General features: G+C 42.9%; 1 protein-coding gene across 1 annotated transcript in view; it reads left to right on the forward strand.

The window, feature by feature from the left end:
* TRMT1L (tRNA methyltransferase 1 like) overlaps nucleotides 1-17287 on the forward strand; it is a 36349-nt gene extending 19062 nt beyond the window's left edge. The window contains exons 13-17 of the mRNA XM_018555279.1: nucleotides 1786-1864; nucleotides 3362-3522; nucleotides 5615-5644; nucleotides 10064-10223; nucleotides 16902-17287. Coding sequence (XP_018410781.1) covers nucleotides 1786-1864; nucleotides 3362-3522; nucleotides 5615-5644; nucleotides 10064-10223; nucleotides 16902-17133 — 662 coding nt within the window. The 3' untranslated portion in view covers nucleotides 17134-17287. The remainder of the gene's footprint in view (nucleotides 1-1785; nucleotides 1865-3361; nucleotides 3523-5614; nucleotides 5645-10063; nucleotides 10224-16901) is intronic.
* Nucleotides 17288-17434: the final 147 nt, after the last annotated feature.

Raw genomic sequence — 17434 nt, forward strand, 5'->3', positions numbered from 1 at the left:
AGGGTATTCACCAAATTAATACCTACAAATATATGGTGATCCTCTTCTTGGAAATCAATGTCATACCTTTTGTCAGGAGACATTGTTCACATGTTCTGCATTAGTAAATTGTTACCAAGCCTTGCTATAAAATCCTTTGTTTGCTGCCTCATCCAGTGTCAGCTTTGGCAAGAATATTTTCACAGAAAAGGCAGATGGTACTGTGTAAGTTAGAAGAAAGACAGAATAAACAGGCCGACCCTGCTGTATTTAATTATAACTATTACTTCAATTTGCTGTGCTTTGAAAAGGTGGTTTTCTGCTCTGACACCCCATATTCCCCCTTGGAATTGCATTGATGCATAAGGGTCTATTTATCAATGTTTTTACACAACTTCCACCCAAGATTTACAAATTCTCCAGTGACATTCAATTAGAAAAATAAGTGCTTCCTGGGTGAAAGTTGTTTGCAAAAATATTTTAACAAGACCTCCAAAATTCAGAAGTTGTGTTTTTTGCAATCTCTTTACCAGTTGGTAGAACATTTTGGGACCAGAGTGTACATCTCTGAGCCACAATCGGCAAGGTTCTTCTGTAAGCATGTCTCTTCACTGTGCATTCTGACAGTAGTGTGTGCTGCAATACTGTTAAAGCTGATCTTTGGCTACTCCCCTAAACTTGTGTTTTAATGTTTCTGATGCCCAAATCTGTTGTGTTTATCCTTCCGATGCCCAATTGTGTTGTGAAATCTATTTTATCAAAGCTTTGTATTTGAAATAACATAGTTTCTCTCCCGTTCATTGAAGGACACAGGGAACAGATCGGAGATCCTGTACTGTAGGGTAATATCGCCACCTGCAGGAGAAGGACGCTAGGCACAAAACTAAAGACCAATCACAGCCTAGGGGCGGCCCCTGCCGGTGGCCAAAACCCCCCACCTGCTGACAAGTCTCCAGTTTTTTGCCTAGCGTCAGGAGTAAGGAGCTAAGAATTTTTTTCGGGTATTCTTACCTGCTTCTTCCTGATCTTTTTCAGTGGAATCTTCTAGCAAGTGTTGTCCGGGCGACAGGCTGGATGTCCCGGATCGTTGGAGTCTCCCCGGAACGACCGACGATCGCATGCAGGCCCGCTCCGGTGGGTCGGCTGCGACGATCCCGCTCTGGCGGGGTGGCCTATGGGTTCGTCCCAACTGATAACACATGCAGGACAGCTAGGGGAGCATCTGAGTTACACCAGTATTGCCACTGGCAAACTTTTATCTCTCTTACACTGCAAGATACACAGACCATAAAGTAGATGGAGAGACCATGGCCAGTGTGTTTTTCCTGAATTCCTTCTCTTGACCATTTAGTGTATTCGCACTTTGTTGCAAGGTAGGATTCTTAGAAATATCAAACCCATCGGCATAACATCGCATTATTTAGCCATCTAGAAAATTCCATGTTATGCTGATGGGTTTGATTTTTCTAAAAATCCTACCTTGCAATATATGTGCATAGAGCATTTTTATAAAACATCCCTATTTGACAGGTACATTTGAAATATTGCATCTAAATATTGTATATTATTGTATCCATCCAGCAAGTGGATTTCTGTGTCTCCTTACCTTGAAAACAGCCCTGTTTACAGTGCTTAATAGCTTAAGCTGAAATTAGCTTATGCAGCTGACTGAGCCAGAACAATATTTAGCCCTCCTGTGTGTAGTAAAGGCATATAAAACATCAGTGTAAAAAATATGCATTGCGAAAAAGGACAATTCGCACAAAAGCATTGTAGTATCTCTTAACAATGTTGTTTATCTTTTAGAAAATCCATATAAACAGCTGCCATGTGATTGCCACAAAAGTATGCCTGGGAGATCAGCAGCCTTGCTTGGCCCAATGTGGTAAGTGCTGTTCTGTACTTGTATATTATGTCTTCTACTGTCACAATGCAAAGTTCATTGGTTGCTAAATGTCCAGATTCGTGTTCTGTACCAAAATTCTTGTTTATACACAAAATAAAAATGGGATGGTGCCATAAAATATCAAAGTGATGATTACATTTGATTAAATTTTTTTTCCAAACAACTTTTTGCTGAAAAAAATTGTTAAACACAGAAAGGAATAGAATATATCTGCATTCATTTAGATCGTCCAGTGTTATTTTTGATAAAATCAGTCGTTTTATGATCAAACTCTCCAACTGGCATGGTATGATTAAAGGAGAACTATGGGGTACGTGTTTTTCCCTATGGTTCACCTAAGGGTCACGGGAGGACACAAACTAGCATCCTCCTGTGACCCAAAGCTCTGTATATTGAGACCGCCACAGCCGGGACGTATCCCGACATTACTGTGGAGATCCACCCAGCTGCGTGATAGGCAGAGCCAGCTGTCAATCTAGAGGCAGAGCCAGCTGTACCCGCCTCCTCCCCCGTCCGATCCGCCAGTCAGCGCTGGAGGAGGGGGGAGTGAATCCCTGCAGGGAGCCGTGAGTGACAGTCACTGCTTTTTGCAGGGACAGGATCGAGAAGTGTGCGAGCGACGATATGTGTTCGCTCACTTCCCAATCTATTGAGCCGACGTGTTACAGTTTCATTGTCACACGTCGGCTCGAACTATGAGGCTGAGTGATTTTCACTCGCCTCACAGTTCTCCTTTTTTAAGGCAGTTTTCATCAACAAATGATCCTTGAAACGGTAAATATATTGAACAATCTTATTGTGGTATGCCAGCATGAAACAATTGCTCAAAGCCCCCCATCGCTTCAGACTGCTCTGTACTGTCGTTAAGTAGACCATGTTTTAAACAAGATAAATGAAATCTAAAGATGACCATATATGATCCTATCATTGCCCCCATTCAGACATCTCCATGACGGGTCTTGTGGACGTCCCTAAGTTACAATAATAAGCTCTTTCAATAAGTAGAATCTTGTGTTATATATTTTGCTCAGATAATTTTAGGAATAACACTGAAAAAGACCCCTCAGGGCTAAGTATGTAAAGCTTTTCACACGTTCCTTGAGCTGGAAGGTGGCATTTTGAGGCCTCAATAGCCCTTTTGATTGGAAAAATTTGAGTATATATATATATATATATTATACATTATACCGGATCACATGATTGGTGGTGTATGAAAATGATTACATCCTATAGCTTTAAAATTAGCAGAGTTTTTACTGGTACATGGAAATCAATCATGTCTTGTGACAGTTTCCTCTTACCTAAAATGGATGGTTTAGTTTATGACTCTCTTTTTTATTAGTTTGTTGAAGTAATATTTAGAATGCATATTTTTGTTTGCACAGCGAAAATATAAAGTCACTGATCCCTTACCAGATTGCATACTAAGCCTCCTACACTGTAGATTGTTTATACGCAGTCTGTGTCTGGTTTTAGGTCTGGCTCGCTGTTTAACACTGGCTTTCTCAGAAGTATGCTGTATGAAGCTACATCCCGAGGCATTGGGGAAATCAACACACTGCTGAAGAACCTCATATGTGAATCTGAATGCACAACTCTCAAACAGTTCTCTGTTCATCCCAGTCAGTACAGTCAAGGTAAGATTGGTTCATTCAAACTGGCACACAGATGCAGTTTTGAGAAAATGTTGTGAAAATATATACATTTATTTCATATTATACATTTTCTGAACTAGAAAATGATCAGTTTTTAAATAGCAATATTTTAAGCACCCATATAGCAAATGAATCCAAACTGTGTTTTCTTGTACATATTTATACAATATCCACTGTCCCTGCATCAGCCACGAAATAACAATAGCAAAGGAATAACCTGTTTTGGAATTGGGGCTGGGGTAGTGTCAGCTTTCAGTTAAGGTGCCCATACACCTTACAATTATCTGCAGATTTTCTGTGGTCAGATGGAAAAAGTGCAACAGATTGGCCCAGGTGGAGATTACTCCATCCACACAGTTAAGTGTAGATGCAGGAATCTGTTGCACCTTTGATCGATCTATTTAGTCAATCTATTTAAATTTGCATCCATACAGGTGCACAGTGTAATTGTCCTCTAAAGGTGCCCATACACCTTACGACCATCGCAAGACCTTTTGTCTTGCGATGGTCGTAAGCTCATTGAAAGCTCGTACATCCTTAAGACAGTTTTTCCTGAGGCGGTTACACGTCATAATTCTCACTCCACTATGGTCTATTTTTGGTACCAGGTATTGATGTTCCTGTACAGCATTTTTTTTTCTCCAAACCGGCATACATTTACGGAATGGTTCAATTTTGGCTTCATCGGTTTGCAGAATATTGTTTCAGTACTGTTTGAAAAACAAAACAAAGGGTTAATGGTGGTCGTGCAACTGCCCGTTCAGCATTGCAGTCATCGGAAGCCCGCCCCTCAGGGGGGCGGGCTTGCAATGATCGAGAGTACGATCTGCCTGTCCAAGATGGGCAGATCGTACGTTTTTTTTAATCACGTTTTTTTTAACTAAGGTCTTGCGATGGTTGTACAGTCTATGGCCACCTTTAGAGATGCCTGTAGATCCTAAACGGCCTGCCTCGAAAAACGTTCCGTATTTTTGCACTGATGTTTGCAGGATGTATACTCATAGGGAGAGTACCAGTGGGACTGGATTTCTTCTGCATGTAAATTATCTGCATCTTATATCTTGTAACTTTTTCTAGCCTTAAAAACTTAAAGCTAAACTCCATTCAGCCTTAAAAAATATTTGAGTGCCCTCCAGGATCATTTAGTCTAAGGCTAGGTTCACACTTGGGCGTATGGAATATGCGCGTTTGACGCGCGTTTTTACCGCGATTTGCGGTAAAAGAAACGCGTGACAAATTCGCGTTTACGAGGACTATACGGCTGTCTCCTTATGGATGCATGCAGCAATAAGCCCCAAAGAAGCTCCTGTACTTCTTTGGGCGTAGGGCGTTTTTCAGCGCGTTCCTACACGCTGTAAAACGCCCAAGTGGGAACCATGTCCATAGGCAATTATTGGTTTTCACATGTTGAGCGTTTTACAGCGCGTAGGAACGCGCTGTAAAATGCCCAGGTGTGAACCAGGCCTAAGAGTGGTAAGGGAATACTTATTCCTTGCTTTCCTGACAGCTGGCACTCCTCCTTGGTCTGCTCCAGCCCCAGAATTTGGGAAGGCCCTGAATTTGCTCATGTACAGTGCAACATTGCTTGTCCTGCATTGTATATGACATCTTCCAAGGAAAAGAAGTGGCTTTGTCCATCCTGGAACCAGTGGGGAAGAAGCCTGTAGGATCAACAAATAAGTATTGCTCTGCTTTATTACTCCCCTACACTGAAAGAACATTTAACCCTTACTATCCTGGGAAGGGGGAGACACCCAAAGCTTTTATATTTAAAGGCTAACTGAAATCCAGCAGTTAAAAAAAAAAAACTATTTCGGAGTTCTTTTATAAACTCGTTTAGATCCATGTTGCAGGTCAGCAGAATTTAGTTGTAAAGTACGAGTACGCACAAGTACGAGTGGCCTTTTGAGCTGAAATGTATATTCTTTCGATTTAAAATCAAGATCAAATTTATACAGTAACACTTATTCTATATTACATTTGTTAACAGACTTCTTTCTTTCTTTCTTTCTTTCATATGTAGTGTTTTCTGTTACTTTTTTGTATCATATGTGACCTTATTTATCTTTTGCAGAAGAAAGTGGTGTTTTTATTAAAATACCAGGTACAGAAATATTGTCGGACCCTGGTATGTAATTTTACATTTTATTATTATTATTATTATTATTATTGTAACGTTACTTTGTAAAGTAACTGAAAAAAAGGTTTGGTTCATACTCAGTGTTTTGTAGTGCTTTTTCTGCCCTAAAAAAAGCTCACAAAATCGCATTCATTTCTCTGGCCCTGTTCACATCTGAGTGTTCTGTTGCAATAGGTAGAATGCCTGTCGCTGGAAAAAGTACATGGGCTTTTTTTGGCATATCACAGTTCGTTTTGGACCCATAGACTCAATAAGAAACGCTTAAAAATATGCATTTGCTGTGTTTTTGTGCATTTTTATGCATTTGCAAAGCCACAAATCCTATCTGAATTCATGTTCACACTGTCCTTCCTTCTGGAGGGTGGCTACTTTTGTTCCTCTTAGTCCCTATGTGTGTTGTAAGGTAGCCGCTGCTCCAAGTTCACTCCCGTGATGGACCACAATCTCACGTTTAGTTTAATAATTTGTATTAAGATTGTAGTCCATCATGGGAGCAAGTCTGGAGCGCTTGCTACTTTACAACACACAGGGAACATAGAACACAGGGACCATTGTTTCGGGATGATTCAAGCACATTTTATTGTTCACTTTATTTCTATTATTATTACATTGTAATATATAATTATAGAACTCCCCATAATGCAGAATCAGTGGGAGCCCTAAACTTGATTTGGGGCCTGGAGAGTCTTGCTGCGGGCACAGCAGAAGAGGCTCTCTAATCAGGCGGCCGCTCACTCCTCACTAGGGCCCCAGCGAGCGGCCTTCTAAATAGAGGGCCGTCTCTGCCTAATTTGAGCTGGACCATCGGGCATACCGAGGCCATCTAGGCTGGCCGGGCCTATTTGCAGGGGCGAGCTTGGAGCTGGAGCTCCCCATGCCCCTATGCTAATCTGGCCCTGGTGGAGCTGCGACCCAGTTGCTGACAAGCCACGGAGCGGTCCGTGGCCGGGGGGTTGGGGACGTCTGCTCTAGATATTGTAGAGTTACTTAGTCAGGTTTATAAAAGACACAAATCCATTGATTTCAACCAATAGAAAAAAAAATTATAAATATATTGAAAACCTCCATATACCGAACCCTATACCCACATTTGATCCAAAGGAAGGCAAAAAACACCTTTTATAAAGCATGGTCCAGTTTGCTTTAACAGGGGAAAGAATTGCTTCCTGACCCCATAAGGCAATTGGATGTTCCCTGGATCAACAATCCCTGGTGTTTATTACGTATAAATGTTAATAGCCAGTTATATTCTGTGCACTTAGGAATGCGTTCAGCTTTTAATTTTTTTAAACAGTCAACTGATCTGGTTAGAACTAGTTACTGAGGGGTAAGAAAAGTAAATTTCACCGGCGCCAGCACCTGCGACTGCTCATTGACAAATACACCAAGAGGCAGCTCCCACTGGTCAGGGTAAACGGCATACTATAAAAACAAAAAAGAGGGAGCACCTCCATAGTGTAAAACAGTTTTAATATGAAGAATAAAAACAGTTGTATCTGTACACACAAACGTCTTAGGAATTCAAGCATGTAAAAAGTGATGGGTAAACGAAGTCACAGAAATGAAGATCAAAGGAGTTAATGCTGCATCGGAGCCTTTTCACTACCAGTCTTCCAAGGTTTACACGTTTCTGAGGCTACACCTCCTTCATGTAAACAGATACAACTGTTTTTATTCTACATATTAAAACTGTTTTACACTATGGAGGTGCTCCCTCTTTTTTGTTTTTATAGTTCCTGAGGGAGTCTATTCCACATTTTTACAGCACTTTCTGTGAAGAAGCCTTTCCATATGTGCAGGTTATGTGCAATTTACAAACCTATTTTTGTTTTTATTCCCCTTCAAAGAGACACCTGGGCTTTATTGAACCGAAAGGGGAAAAGACCATGAACCACCTTTAGGCCTAACCTGAGTCTGTTAAGTTCACAAGATGGAGGAAAAATTGAACGGACACGGATGTTGTAATAGTGACATCTGTTCAGTTCAGCTTCCATTCAGCAGGGATTCTGTCCACCGAATCCCTGCTGAGCAAAAGAGTCCAACCGTGTGAAAGGACCATTTGCTATCTAAAACGTGAACACATTTGATGTAATGTCGCAAATGCATAATATAATGATGATCTCAGGTTTTAGATTGAGCAACGTTTCACATAAATTCATAGGAAGCGGGCATTGATTAGTATGCAAAATATTGTAGGCCTGAGACCACAACCTCTAATCGACTGAGCAGATCCACAATGTTTGGTAGAAAGTGTCCAGTTCCAGGCAGCTGCAAAAGCAATAGGCGAGTAGTTCCAGTGTGAGCCAGCTGGGTACCATGTACTATCTAAGTAGTACTTTATAATTTTATCTCTACAGCAGATGCATAGCGAGGGCAGGATTTGATTGTGTCCAATACCTGCTCCCAGTTGTCATCTTTCTGTGGTTCCCAGGTCTAGATTCCAGTTGCACACATAGTAGTAGGGTTTGGAGTACAATTGGATAGTAGGGTTTTATATAGAAGATCAATTAAGCCCAGGGAATGGGACTCCTCTGCAGGTGTAGATACAAGCAGTTCTGGTGACTTAATGTTTTACCGGTAGGGTTAGCAATTTTCACTTTGCAGGGTGGGCAAAAGGGTTTGATCCTCAACAACATGAGTAGGCAGTGAAATTGGGTCAAGCATGCCTTCATCCAAAGTTTAAACATGGCCCAGAGGGAAAGAAGGGTTGTGAATGGTGGACAGGAGAGGTAGGTGAAGGGAAAGGAGGCCACCTGAGTATTTGATGGAATCCCACAAGTGGAGTAAAAAGTGGGGTTTCAATAGTGGTGTGGTACTTGGTGAGTTGAATCTGCTGAGTAGCCTGGTAGTACCTTAAGAGGTTAGGTACGCCAGGACCCTCCTTTGGCCTAGTCTGGTACATAGTGCACTTAGAAATTCTCGGGTTTCGATTTTGCTAAATCAAGTGTATGTTGTGACTTTGAAGAACATGAAAGTGGGGGGACTCTGAAAGGGAGTATGTGGACTAACTATAACAGTTTAGGTAAGTATAACATTATAAACATAGCTGTACGGCCCAGCGAGGGGAGAGTAAAGTTAGACCAGGCCTGCAAAAATGCTTTAAGTTTGTGGAGGAGAGAGGGATAGTTGGTTTTGTAGTGGGTAAAGTAGGAGTCAGCGACATAAACACCTAACTATAGTAATTTTGTCGGTTTGTAATGAACAATGAAAGGGCATGGATAAGAGGGGATGGGAGAGAAATGTTAGGTGCCATGGATTTTGTAGGGTTGACCAATAGGCCTGAGATGTTGCCAAAGTGTGAAAGTCAGTGGAGGTTCGGCAGGGAGATGAGTAGGTTAGTAATAGTGAGCAATACATAATCCACAAAGACACTCAATTTATAGTGATGATCTGGTGTCACTCCAGCTATATGTGGGGATGTCCCGATAGAGCAGGCAAGGAGGGGTTCAATCACCAGGGCAAAAAGAACTGGGGCTATGGGGCATCCCTGCATGAAACACCATGAGATTGGAAAAGGGGGGGGGGATTTAGGGCTTGCAAAATGGACGTGAGCGACAGTGGAGTTGTAGAGAGCTGATTTTTTTTATACCTTTCCCTCTGTGGTTAAAAAAAAAATTATGATATTTCCTATATGCTAGAATAGTGATAATGAGCTTTTCTCCTAAGTGATTGTTAACGATTTACTGTTCAATGTCTAATTATCACTTGATGCTTGGATCAGCTGCACCAATAGAAATATTTAAAGCAGACCTTTACACATAACCTTAAAATAACAACAAAAGCACCTTTAAAAATGTATAGTAATGACAATCTACAAACGGATACTTTCAGATAATTGCAGACTTTAGCTTCTTTGCAAACCTTATTTCTCTTTTCTTTCCTAGTATTCTGACAGTGGCCATGTTTACTAAGGGCAGATTACTAGCTCTCTTTACTTCCTGGAACTCTGGCACATGTGACTAAGACACGTGACCATGCACATCATCTCAGGGGAGGAAAATGCCTTTCCCTGAGATCTCCTGAGATTACAGATGTGATTTCCCAGCAATGCTCTGCTGATGTAATTTTCCCAGGATGCAATGCTTTGGCACATTACATCATTTGTGCCAGAAGTGGACCAGGAAGTAGATGAACTCTGAAAAACAAGTTTGTTTAACTTATCGATGTAAGAGGTTTGTAAATCAACATGCAGACTGAAGAGTTTTTAGTAAAAGAGGGTAAAGGTTTGCTTTATTATTATGTCATTTATGAATGGCCTTTAAAGTGAAGTGTATTCAGCATAGTAGCATAGGTGCTATCTGCATGTTCTTGGTATGTTTTCTCAGTATTTGTGTGACTTTCCTATAGCTGCTTTGGTTTCTTCCTGCAATGCCATTCCTGAAGTTGTTCGTGTTTTTTTTTTTTTCTTTCCCCCAGGTAAGAGAAAACGTCAGGACATGAAGACAAATGTTCCTAAACGTCTGAAAAATGAAACTCGAGCAGAACATCCTCCATTTTATTATAGCATTCACAGACATGCGATTGGAGGATTAAACATACCGAAGTAAGTCTAAAGCTGAACTCCAGTCCGATCTAAGACATTAATACAGCATTAAATGTACCTGAATTTGACCTGGTATCAGCCTCTTGTAGTCCCTATACAGCAGGACTTGAGTGTGAGAGGAAAAAGCAGTACAACATCAGTTTGTGTTCACAAGAAGTATGCTGATAGCAAGAGAAATCCGAGAGATGGGAACTTCACTGTGTTACTTCTCACAGTCCAGTCACAGGCTGGGGCAGGTCCAAGATGACCTGTGCTCAGAGGAAGTGAATTGAATGATGCTGGACATTTGGAGGTAGAAAAAAAACGAATGCGAGTGAAGTCTCTCTAGACTGAAGATCAATATTGCAGCAAAAGCTTTTTTTGTGCTGGAATTCTGCTTTAAGGGCTGATTGTAAATCACTGTGAGGCTATTTCCTGTGGTACAGTGGAGCATGATTTCTGTCTCTCTCAAGCAATTATGTGTTTTCTCTTGTTCATTGAAGAATACAACAGATATTTTAAATCTGACCATAGGGTTTATAGCACCCTTTTAGGAGTAAGACACTGAGCAGAAAACAAAAGTACAGTTTTGGCCACAACTATAATGGTGGCCGAACACCTCCATCTGCTAGAGGCTTAGTTTTTCGCCTAGTGTCAAGGAGTAAGGACCTAATCTTCCTGCTGGGAATCTTGGTTCCCTTCCCTTATTTTTTCTTCTGTCATCAGGACCCTCAATCAACAGCTGAGCTGGGTGATAGGTTAGATGATATAGATCCCAGTAGTCCCCACAGCTCAGCCCCCAGTTCCTTGCTATGTGTGGGTTTGGCTGCGACAGCCCTATCCTGCATCCTAGGGCGGCCTGTGAGATATAGGGGAACACACATGACCTACTGACCGCTGATTGATCTATCAAAGGATTTCCCCGCTCCAACCGAAAGCAGCCCCACCTCAGAAGGAGGTTATGGAAGATGCTACCCATAATGTTTCCAGCCTGGAACGGTGAGTATGAGACCCTCCATTTCCTCTGCATTCCCTGAGCTGATGTGGATCGGTTTACGGGTGCCCATTTTTCCCCCTCCTGTGCAGGGTTGTGTGTAGCTGTTAATAGTGTCCCCCCTCCATTTATGAAAAATTGTAGAAATGTTGCCCCCGCACACCAGTCCTTTTAGGATAGCAAAAGCTTAATTTATTTAAGTTTTTTTGTCATATCACCAACAAGCGCTTTCGGGACCACACAGTCCCTTCATCAGGCTTTAGCATTGACGATGCTAAAGCCTGATGAAGGGACCCTGTGTGGTCCCGAAAGCGCTTGTTGGTCATATGACAAAAAAGTCCAATAAATGAAGCTTTTGCTATCCTAAAAGGACTAGTGTGCTGGTGACATTTCTACAATTTTCACCTGCATGCTTTGTACGAACCTCATGCCTGTGCGCCCTACCTTGTGTGCACAGCACCTTGGTGGCAGGTATGGCAAGCTCCGGCGGTCATGTTTACTATTGGTAGACACTGACCGATGATTTCACTGTGTGTTGCTTGTATCACTGCCAGAGGACATCTGCAATATCCTGGGGTAAAGGGGGTGCACAGGCAATCCTTTATTTTGGCAAGCAGTTGGGGCATCCTGGGGCCAAACTTCTGCACACATGGCTGCACCCGGGGTCACCTTTGTTGAATTGTTCTCCCCCTTGAGGTCCGTGGGCTTTAAGGTGTGCATTTTTACCCTGGTTCAGTTCCTATCCTCTCCAAGAGTGAGAATTTTACTGCAGTATGCAGGGTTTGTAAAGAGCCAAATTTAACTACTTAATCCTGACTCTGACCACAGAGGCTATAAGCATAGCCCAATGTTTTTCCCGGCAGAGTCAGTATCTGCCTGTCTGCAGCCTTAAAAACCTCAAAGCCTTCTACAGCAGAGACTATATCCTGTCACAGGCAGCTACCATAGCTCTTAGGCTATGCAGTAGGAGTTTATCTCTGCCTTTACTTCTGCAGTTCATACCACTTTAAATATGTAATGTAGCCTCTACTAGTGCCGCTGCTTGTTAAGGATCTCCGAGACCTCAGACTAACATGTAGCAGTAGTGACTGCTTAGAAAATGTTCATATTAAACATTTTGCTGTTCTATAATTCAGGAGTCCTTTTATTAGAAGTGGGCTGTTTCTACTGCTGGTCTGACTTTCTTGCCTGTGGAGGATGCACCAGTGTTTAAGTTGGGTACATAGATAATTGCGGAGATCCTTCCCAAATTTTTTTTTCTAGCAGGCCTTGAAACCTCCAATGGGTGTGATGATAGTCTGTTGAACGTTAGGTGAGTGGACTAAAGATACCAGCCTCCGTTTACCTTGCTCCTATCTGTGTGGAGCACATGGAGCTCTTGCAGGTAGTCCAACTCTATTGCAAGATATGTTGATGGTTACTCCCTTTTTATTACCCATACGTGTGTTTTATCAGTTGATCGGTGGAGTATGCCTGACTTAAGGTTTTATGTTGCGGGGCAACTATCTAAAAGTGTTTACTGCCCATGTTCTTTGAGGAACAGCACCCCTTCATAACTACCTTGCATACCCCTATTAAGGATGTCTTTGGGATAAAAGTACTCTTCTGCCCCAACAAAAGAAGCCTGGGCCCTAAGCTGGGAAGATCCTTTATCCCCTCCAGGCCAAGCAGAAGTCAAGCGTCCACTTTGTTGCAACCCTGCGTTTGTAAATCCTCCAGTCCTGTAGACAAGTCTTCCTTGGCATGAATGCCCTTACTCCCAAATTGTAGGGATATCTGTTAGCCATGTGGACACCTGTTCAGGAAGCATATGCTATTGTCAAATCCTGCACTAGGAATCTGTTTATTATTTTGTGTTTTTTTTTTTTTTTGGAGCACAGCTTTATTACTTTGTGTTTTCTATGGAGCACAGCATCACTAAATCGTCTGAATGTAATCACTGTTTCCAACCATTTATCACGGTTTCTGCTGAGTATTCAGATTGCATAGTACATTATTGTATACCTGCTCCCTGAGCGTCTCATTATACAACACATTATTATATATGCACTGTTTGATGATTAATAATTTGAAGTGTGTTTAGTGTTGCATGCAGTACTCAGCACACATAAGTTTTTGCCATGTTCCCATGGCAGAATGGTTTCAGGGTTTTTGCTCCAACCGCTTCTCCGCCCCCAAACCATAAAGGGGGTATTAGCTCCAGCTTTCATCTGAAGGCCCTAGATGTCTTCATCTAGACCCATACCTTCTGCCTGGAATTCACCAGGTCTGTCTCGGCCCGTATTTATCAACTCTCCTTTGTATGCTGTGGTACTCCAGCCCTTTTGGAACCTGTTATTTGACTTGTCTTCTGCACCTCTAGTACTCATCAGGCTATTGGGTCCTGTGATTGCCTGGCTGCATTTCCAGGGAATGCCTTGTAAGATGCCTGGACGACTTCCAACAACAAACTCTCTGCTCCTACATTCAAACGCTATGGTCCAAGAGCAGCCTGTCTCTGCAATTCTGCATGAGAGTCCTGGGCCTGATGGTAGCTTCCTTTTGAGGCAGTTACATTACTTGGCATCACTCCAGCCCCTACCCTCGCTGATCTGTCATCCTGGGTTTGCTCAGTTGAATCTCTTGATTTAGACAAGCTGACTAGTCTGACGCCAAGGACCAGGTTTCTCTGGTCTGGTGGCTCAGGACTCCAGCCCTGGAAGGGATGACAGACTGGGGAGGGATCCTGGGCACCTTGTGGGTGCAGTGGACCTATTTGCCAGAGGATCCAAGTATTCCACTCAACATTGGGGAGAAACAAGCAACATGGTCATCCCTGCAACACAGGACCAACTGACTAGAAAGTTGTTGAAACCAGATTCAGTTGGACAGTGGCATGACAGTTGTGTACATCTATTATGGACGAACCAGTGATCTTACCTTTGCAAGAGCAGTAGAAATGTCTGTCTTTGGTAGGACGTCCCATTCCAACCTTGCCCGCCTTTGACATTCCCAAGGTGGTCATTTGGCAGGCAGATTTCCTCTGCTGTCAGGGCCCGGACCCTATACCTACAGGTGTTCCAGGACTAGTATCTCAAGTGGGGGACACCAGATGTGGACCTTCTGGTCTCCAGATTTCACAAACACACTGTATTGTTTTATCTCTGGGTATGGGATAGTCTGTTGGAGCAGCAGATGCTCTGGTAGCTCTGAGATTGGTACAGCCTAATCTACAGTTTTCCTGCCCTGTAACCCCTTTCTTGTGTGCTTTGCAGGACTGAGATGGAAGGCATTCTGGTAATCCTCATAGTACCAGATTGCCCAGAGGCCTGTGGTTCTCCATCCTGTCAGACTACTGGTGAATGCTCTGTAGGCTACTCCAAACAGTCTAGATCTTCAAACCCATGGATGAATTTTCCATCCTGCTTCATGGTTGCCGACTTTAGGCAAGCGATGAATACGGTCTATGACCATTTCCGTAGTTGGGGTGTCTGGCATGATTTCATGCATGAGACCCTGCACATGTGACATCAGGTCAGCTTGGGCGACCGATTTCAGGAATGCCATGGATTTTCACGTTATTTCGGCGAGACCTATCCTCCAGGTCAGCCATTTTGGCCTTCATCCATTCATAGTCATCCTCCCTGGTGTTATGAGCGTCGACCAGGTCATTGAAAGTAGTGGCAAACTCCCCCACTATATCCTCTATATGTGACACTCTATCACCCACTTGTTGTAAATCAGACTTAAATTGGGTGATTAAGGCTTGCATATCCGTATTCAATGAGCTCCTTAAGGACATCAGCATGTCCTTGAGTGTAGAGTCAGAGATGGGCTGGTGCGATGTGGGGAAGGCCTCAATGGGTGCTATGAGTTCCCTGGTATCATCTAGGGATGAGTTTAGCAGGCTCACCTCCCTCTGGTCATCTCCAAGGGTCACCATCTGCTTTCTCGTCCCATCTGGGCTCCGGCCGGCCGGGGTGCTAGGCTGGGACGATCCAGAGGAAGACCCTGATGCCGCCTGCTTCCCTGTGGAGGACTCTCCTGGCGTGTGTCCAGCAACATGGCCCTGCCGCTGTGCTCGAGTGGAGGAACCGGCGCCATCTTGGTCGCGTCTCCGCCCGGATGGACCGAAGAAGTCGGTCAGCTTCTGCGGCCGTTTGCCTCGCCGTTTTTGGGACCGCGTCATCCCCAGCGGAATGGGGAAGCAGAGGAGAGTGCTGTCGGGTGCTGGTAAGACCCGGTAGTTGCTTTTAGGCTTGGTTGCCGACTTCAATGGCATGGCTATTGAAGCCTAGGGAAGAAGGGACAGAGATCTCTCTCAATCAGTGATTCCTGTTCTCTACCATTTGCACATGAATGGCATATTTCACCTGTTATGAGTAAAGAAGATTTCACCCCAGGAAACAGTCTGTGGGAAGAGTCTTGACCTGTTTCCAGTCAGGTCTGTATCCGCATTGAGTACCGTCAGGGAATACAGCCCAGCACTTGTGATCTTTTTCTAGGACCACTAGCCTCCCATTCCTCGATGAGGCTTTCATATAGTGTGTGACCTATGTAGTTTCTAATGTACAACCTTCTGTGACTTTGTTGGATTTGAGTATGCTTCTCTTGGTGCCACAGCTCCTTTGATCCTATTGGGTACATTCCGCTTTCCACCTTTCCTGCTTTCCCTTCTTGGTTACCATCACCTCTATGAGGCGTGTTTTCTTGGCTGGTGCCCTGTCCTGTACAGAACCCTCTCTGGTCCTACACAGAGATGAAGAATGTTTTTTCAAAAATATTTTTCTGTGTGTCTTGTTCACACTATACACGTGTGGTGGTGTGCAGAAAAATGCAGCTCATCAGACATGGTGTGAACAAGCCCTTGATGTGGTGTGAAGAAACAGAATGGGTGTAATGTGATGTATCAGGTACACATATGATATGGTTTTATAAGACACGGTAATATTCATGAAGCTGAAGTCACTAACTTAGAAGGATACCATGTGATTCTGCACATTGTAGGCTGGGAATCTTTAGAATCATGCTGGTATAAGCTTAGAAATATTGTCACTTGGGATGAGTTTCATGTGTCATGCTAAAGGCCTTATAGGGTGCATATAATGTTTTAAAAAAAATATAAAGAGTTGCCCTTGTTAATTCAATGCAGTGCATTATTTAAACTGTTTTAATACATTCATATGTTGTGTAATTATTCGGAGCTTTGACAATTCAGCTTCTTGCTAAATTTCTGCAGGCCTGTTCTGTGCTATCTATATTAGATTAGATTCGATGTGTGTGTATAGGAAAGTCCTTTTTTCTACTTCTGATTTGTCCTCTCCAAAATCCGATGTCTGCACTACTCCCTGCATCTTCACACCGAGTGCAGGGTGTGGTGGTGTTGCCCCCTCAGACAGTGGGTCCTTGACGCCCTGCACTCGCAAGGTGTCCTCATTCTTCCAGGTTGAATGGTGCCGAGCATCATTCAACCTAGAAGACTAAGGGCATTTAAGTGCTAAAAGGAAAGACAAATGCAACAGCCAGTGTGGTGGGTTTTTTTATTGAAACCCTCAGAGAGATCATTTGGAAAAATATTTAGCCTGGAGTTGCGATTTAAAATTTGGTACTTTTAAGTCACAAATTCTAAACTTCTGTGACCATAAGTGTAACCCTGATACAGAAAATGTTTTTGCTTATTTTAAGGCTAAATTAAATCGATTTTTTTCCTTTTTCTATTTTTGCAGATTGAATAAAATTTTGCAGCATCTCTCAGAAGCTGGATTTCTGGTGAGCCGGACACATTTTGATCCAACAGGAATCCGTACAAATGCCCCATTGGCCACACTAAAAGCAATTCTTGAGAAGAACAGCTCTGTCTCCTACACTTCACAGTCCAGCAGCTGCAAAGATACCCAAGAGACGCTACCAGAAGAGCCGCACGCTGTAGAGGTGGCCTCTATGTCTGATGAAAAATAGAATCCACATTATATGCTATGAATGAGGAAAGAATCCTCTGTCCTTACAGACTGTTGTCAAACATAATACAATGGAATGCAACTTTCATACGTGCTCCCTGTAATGTTGCTGGCTTTCATTTAGACCAGCCAGTTCACCAGCAAAGCTGACAACAGTAAATAGTTGTTTGAAAATAAGACTTGACTGCTTTATTCTCTGATACGTAACTTGTGCGTTTTCTATTTCTTCATGCTTTGTCAAGAGTCTGAACTTTTATTGGGCTGTTTCATTAAATGTTTCTCTCCTGTTGGCTGTTATCATT

The sequence above is a fragment of the Nanorana parkeri genome, unplaced genomic scaffold (assembly GCF_000935625.1).
Source record: "Nanorana parkeri isolate BGI_ZX_2015 unplaced genomic scaffold, ASM93562v1 scaffold190, whole genome shotgun sequence".
In the NCBI taxonomy this organism is placed as follows: domain Eukaryota; kingdom Metazoa; phylum Chordata; class Amphibia; order Anura; family Dicroglossidae; genus Nanorana; species Nanorana parkeri.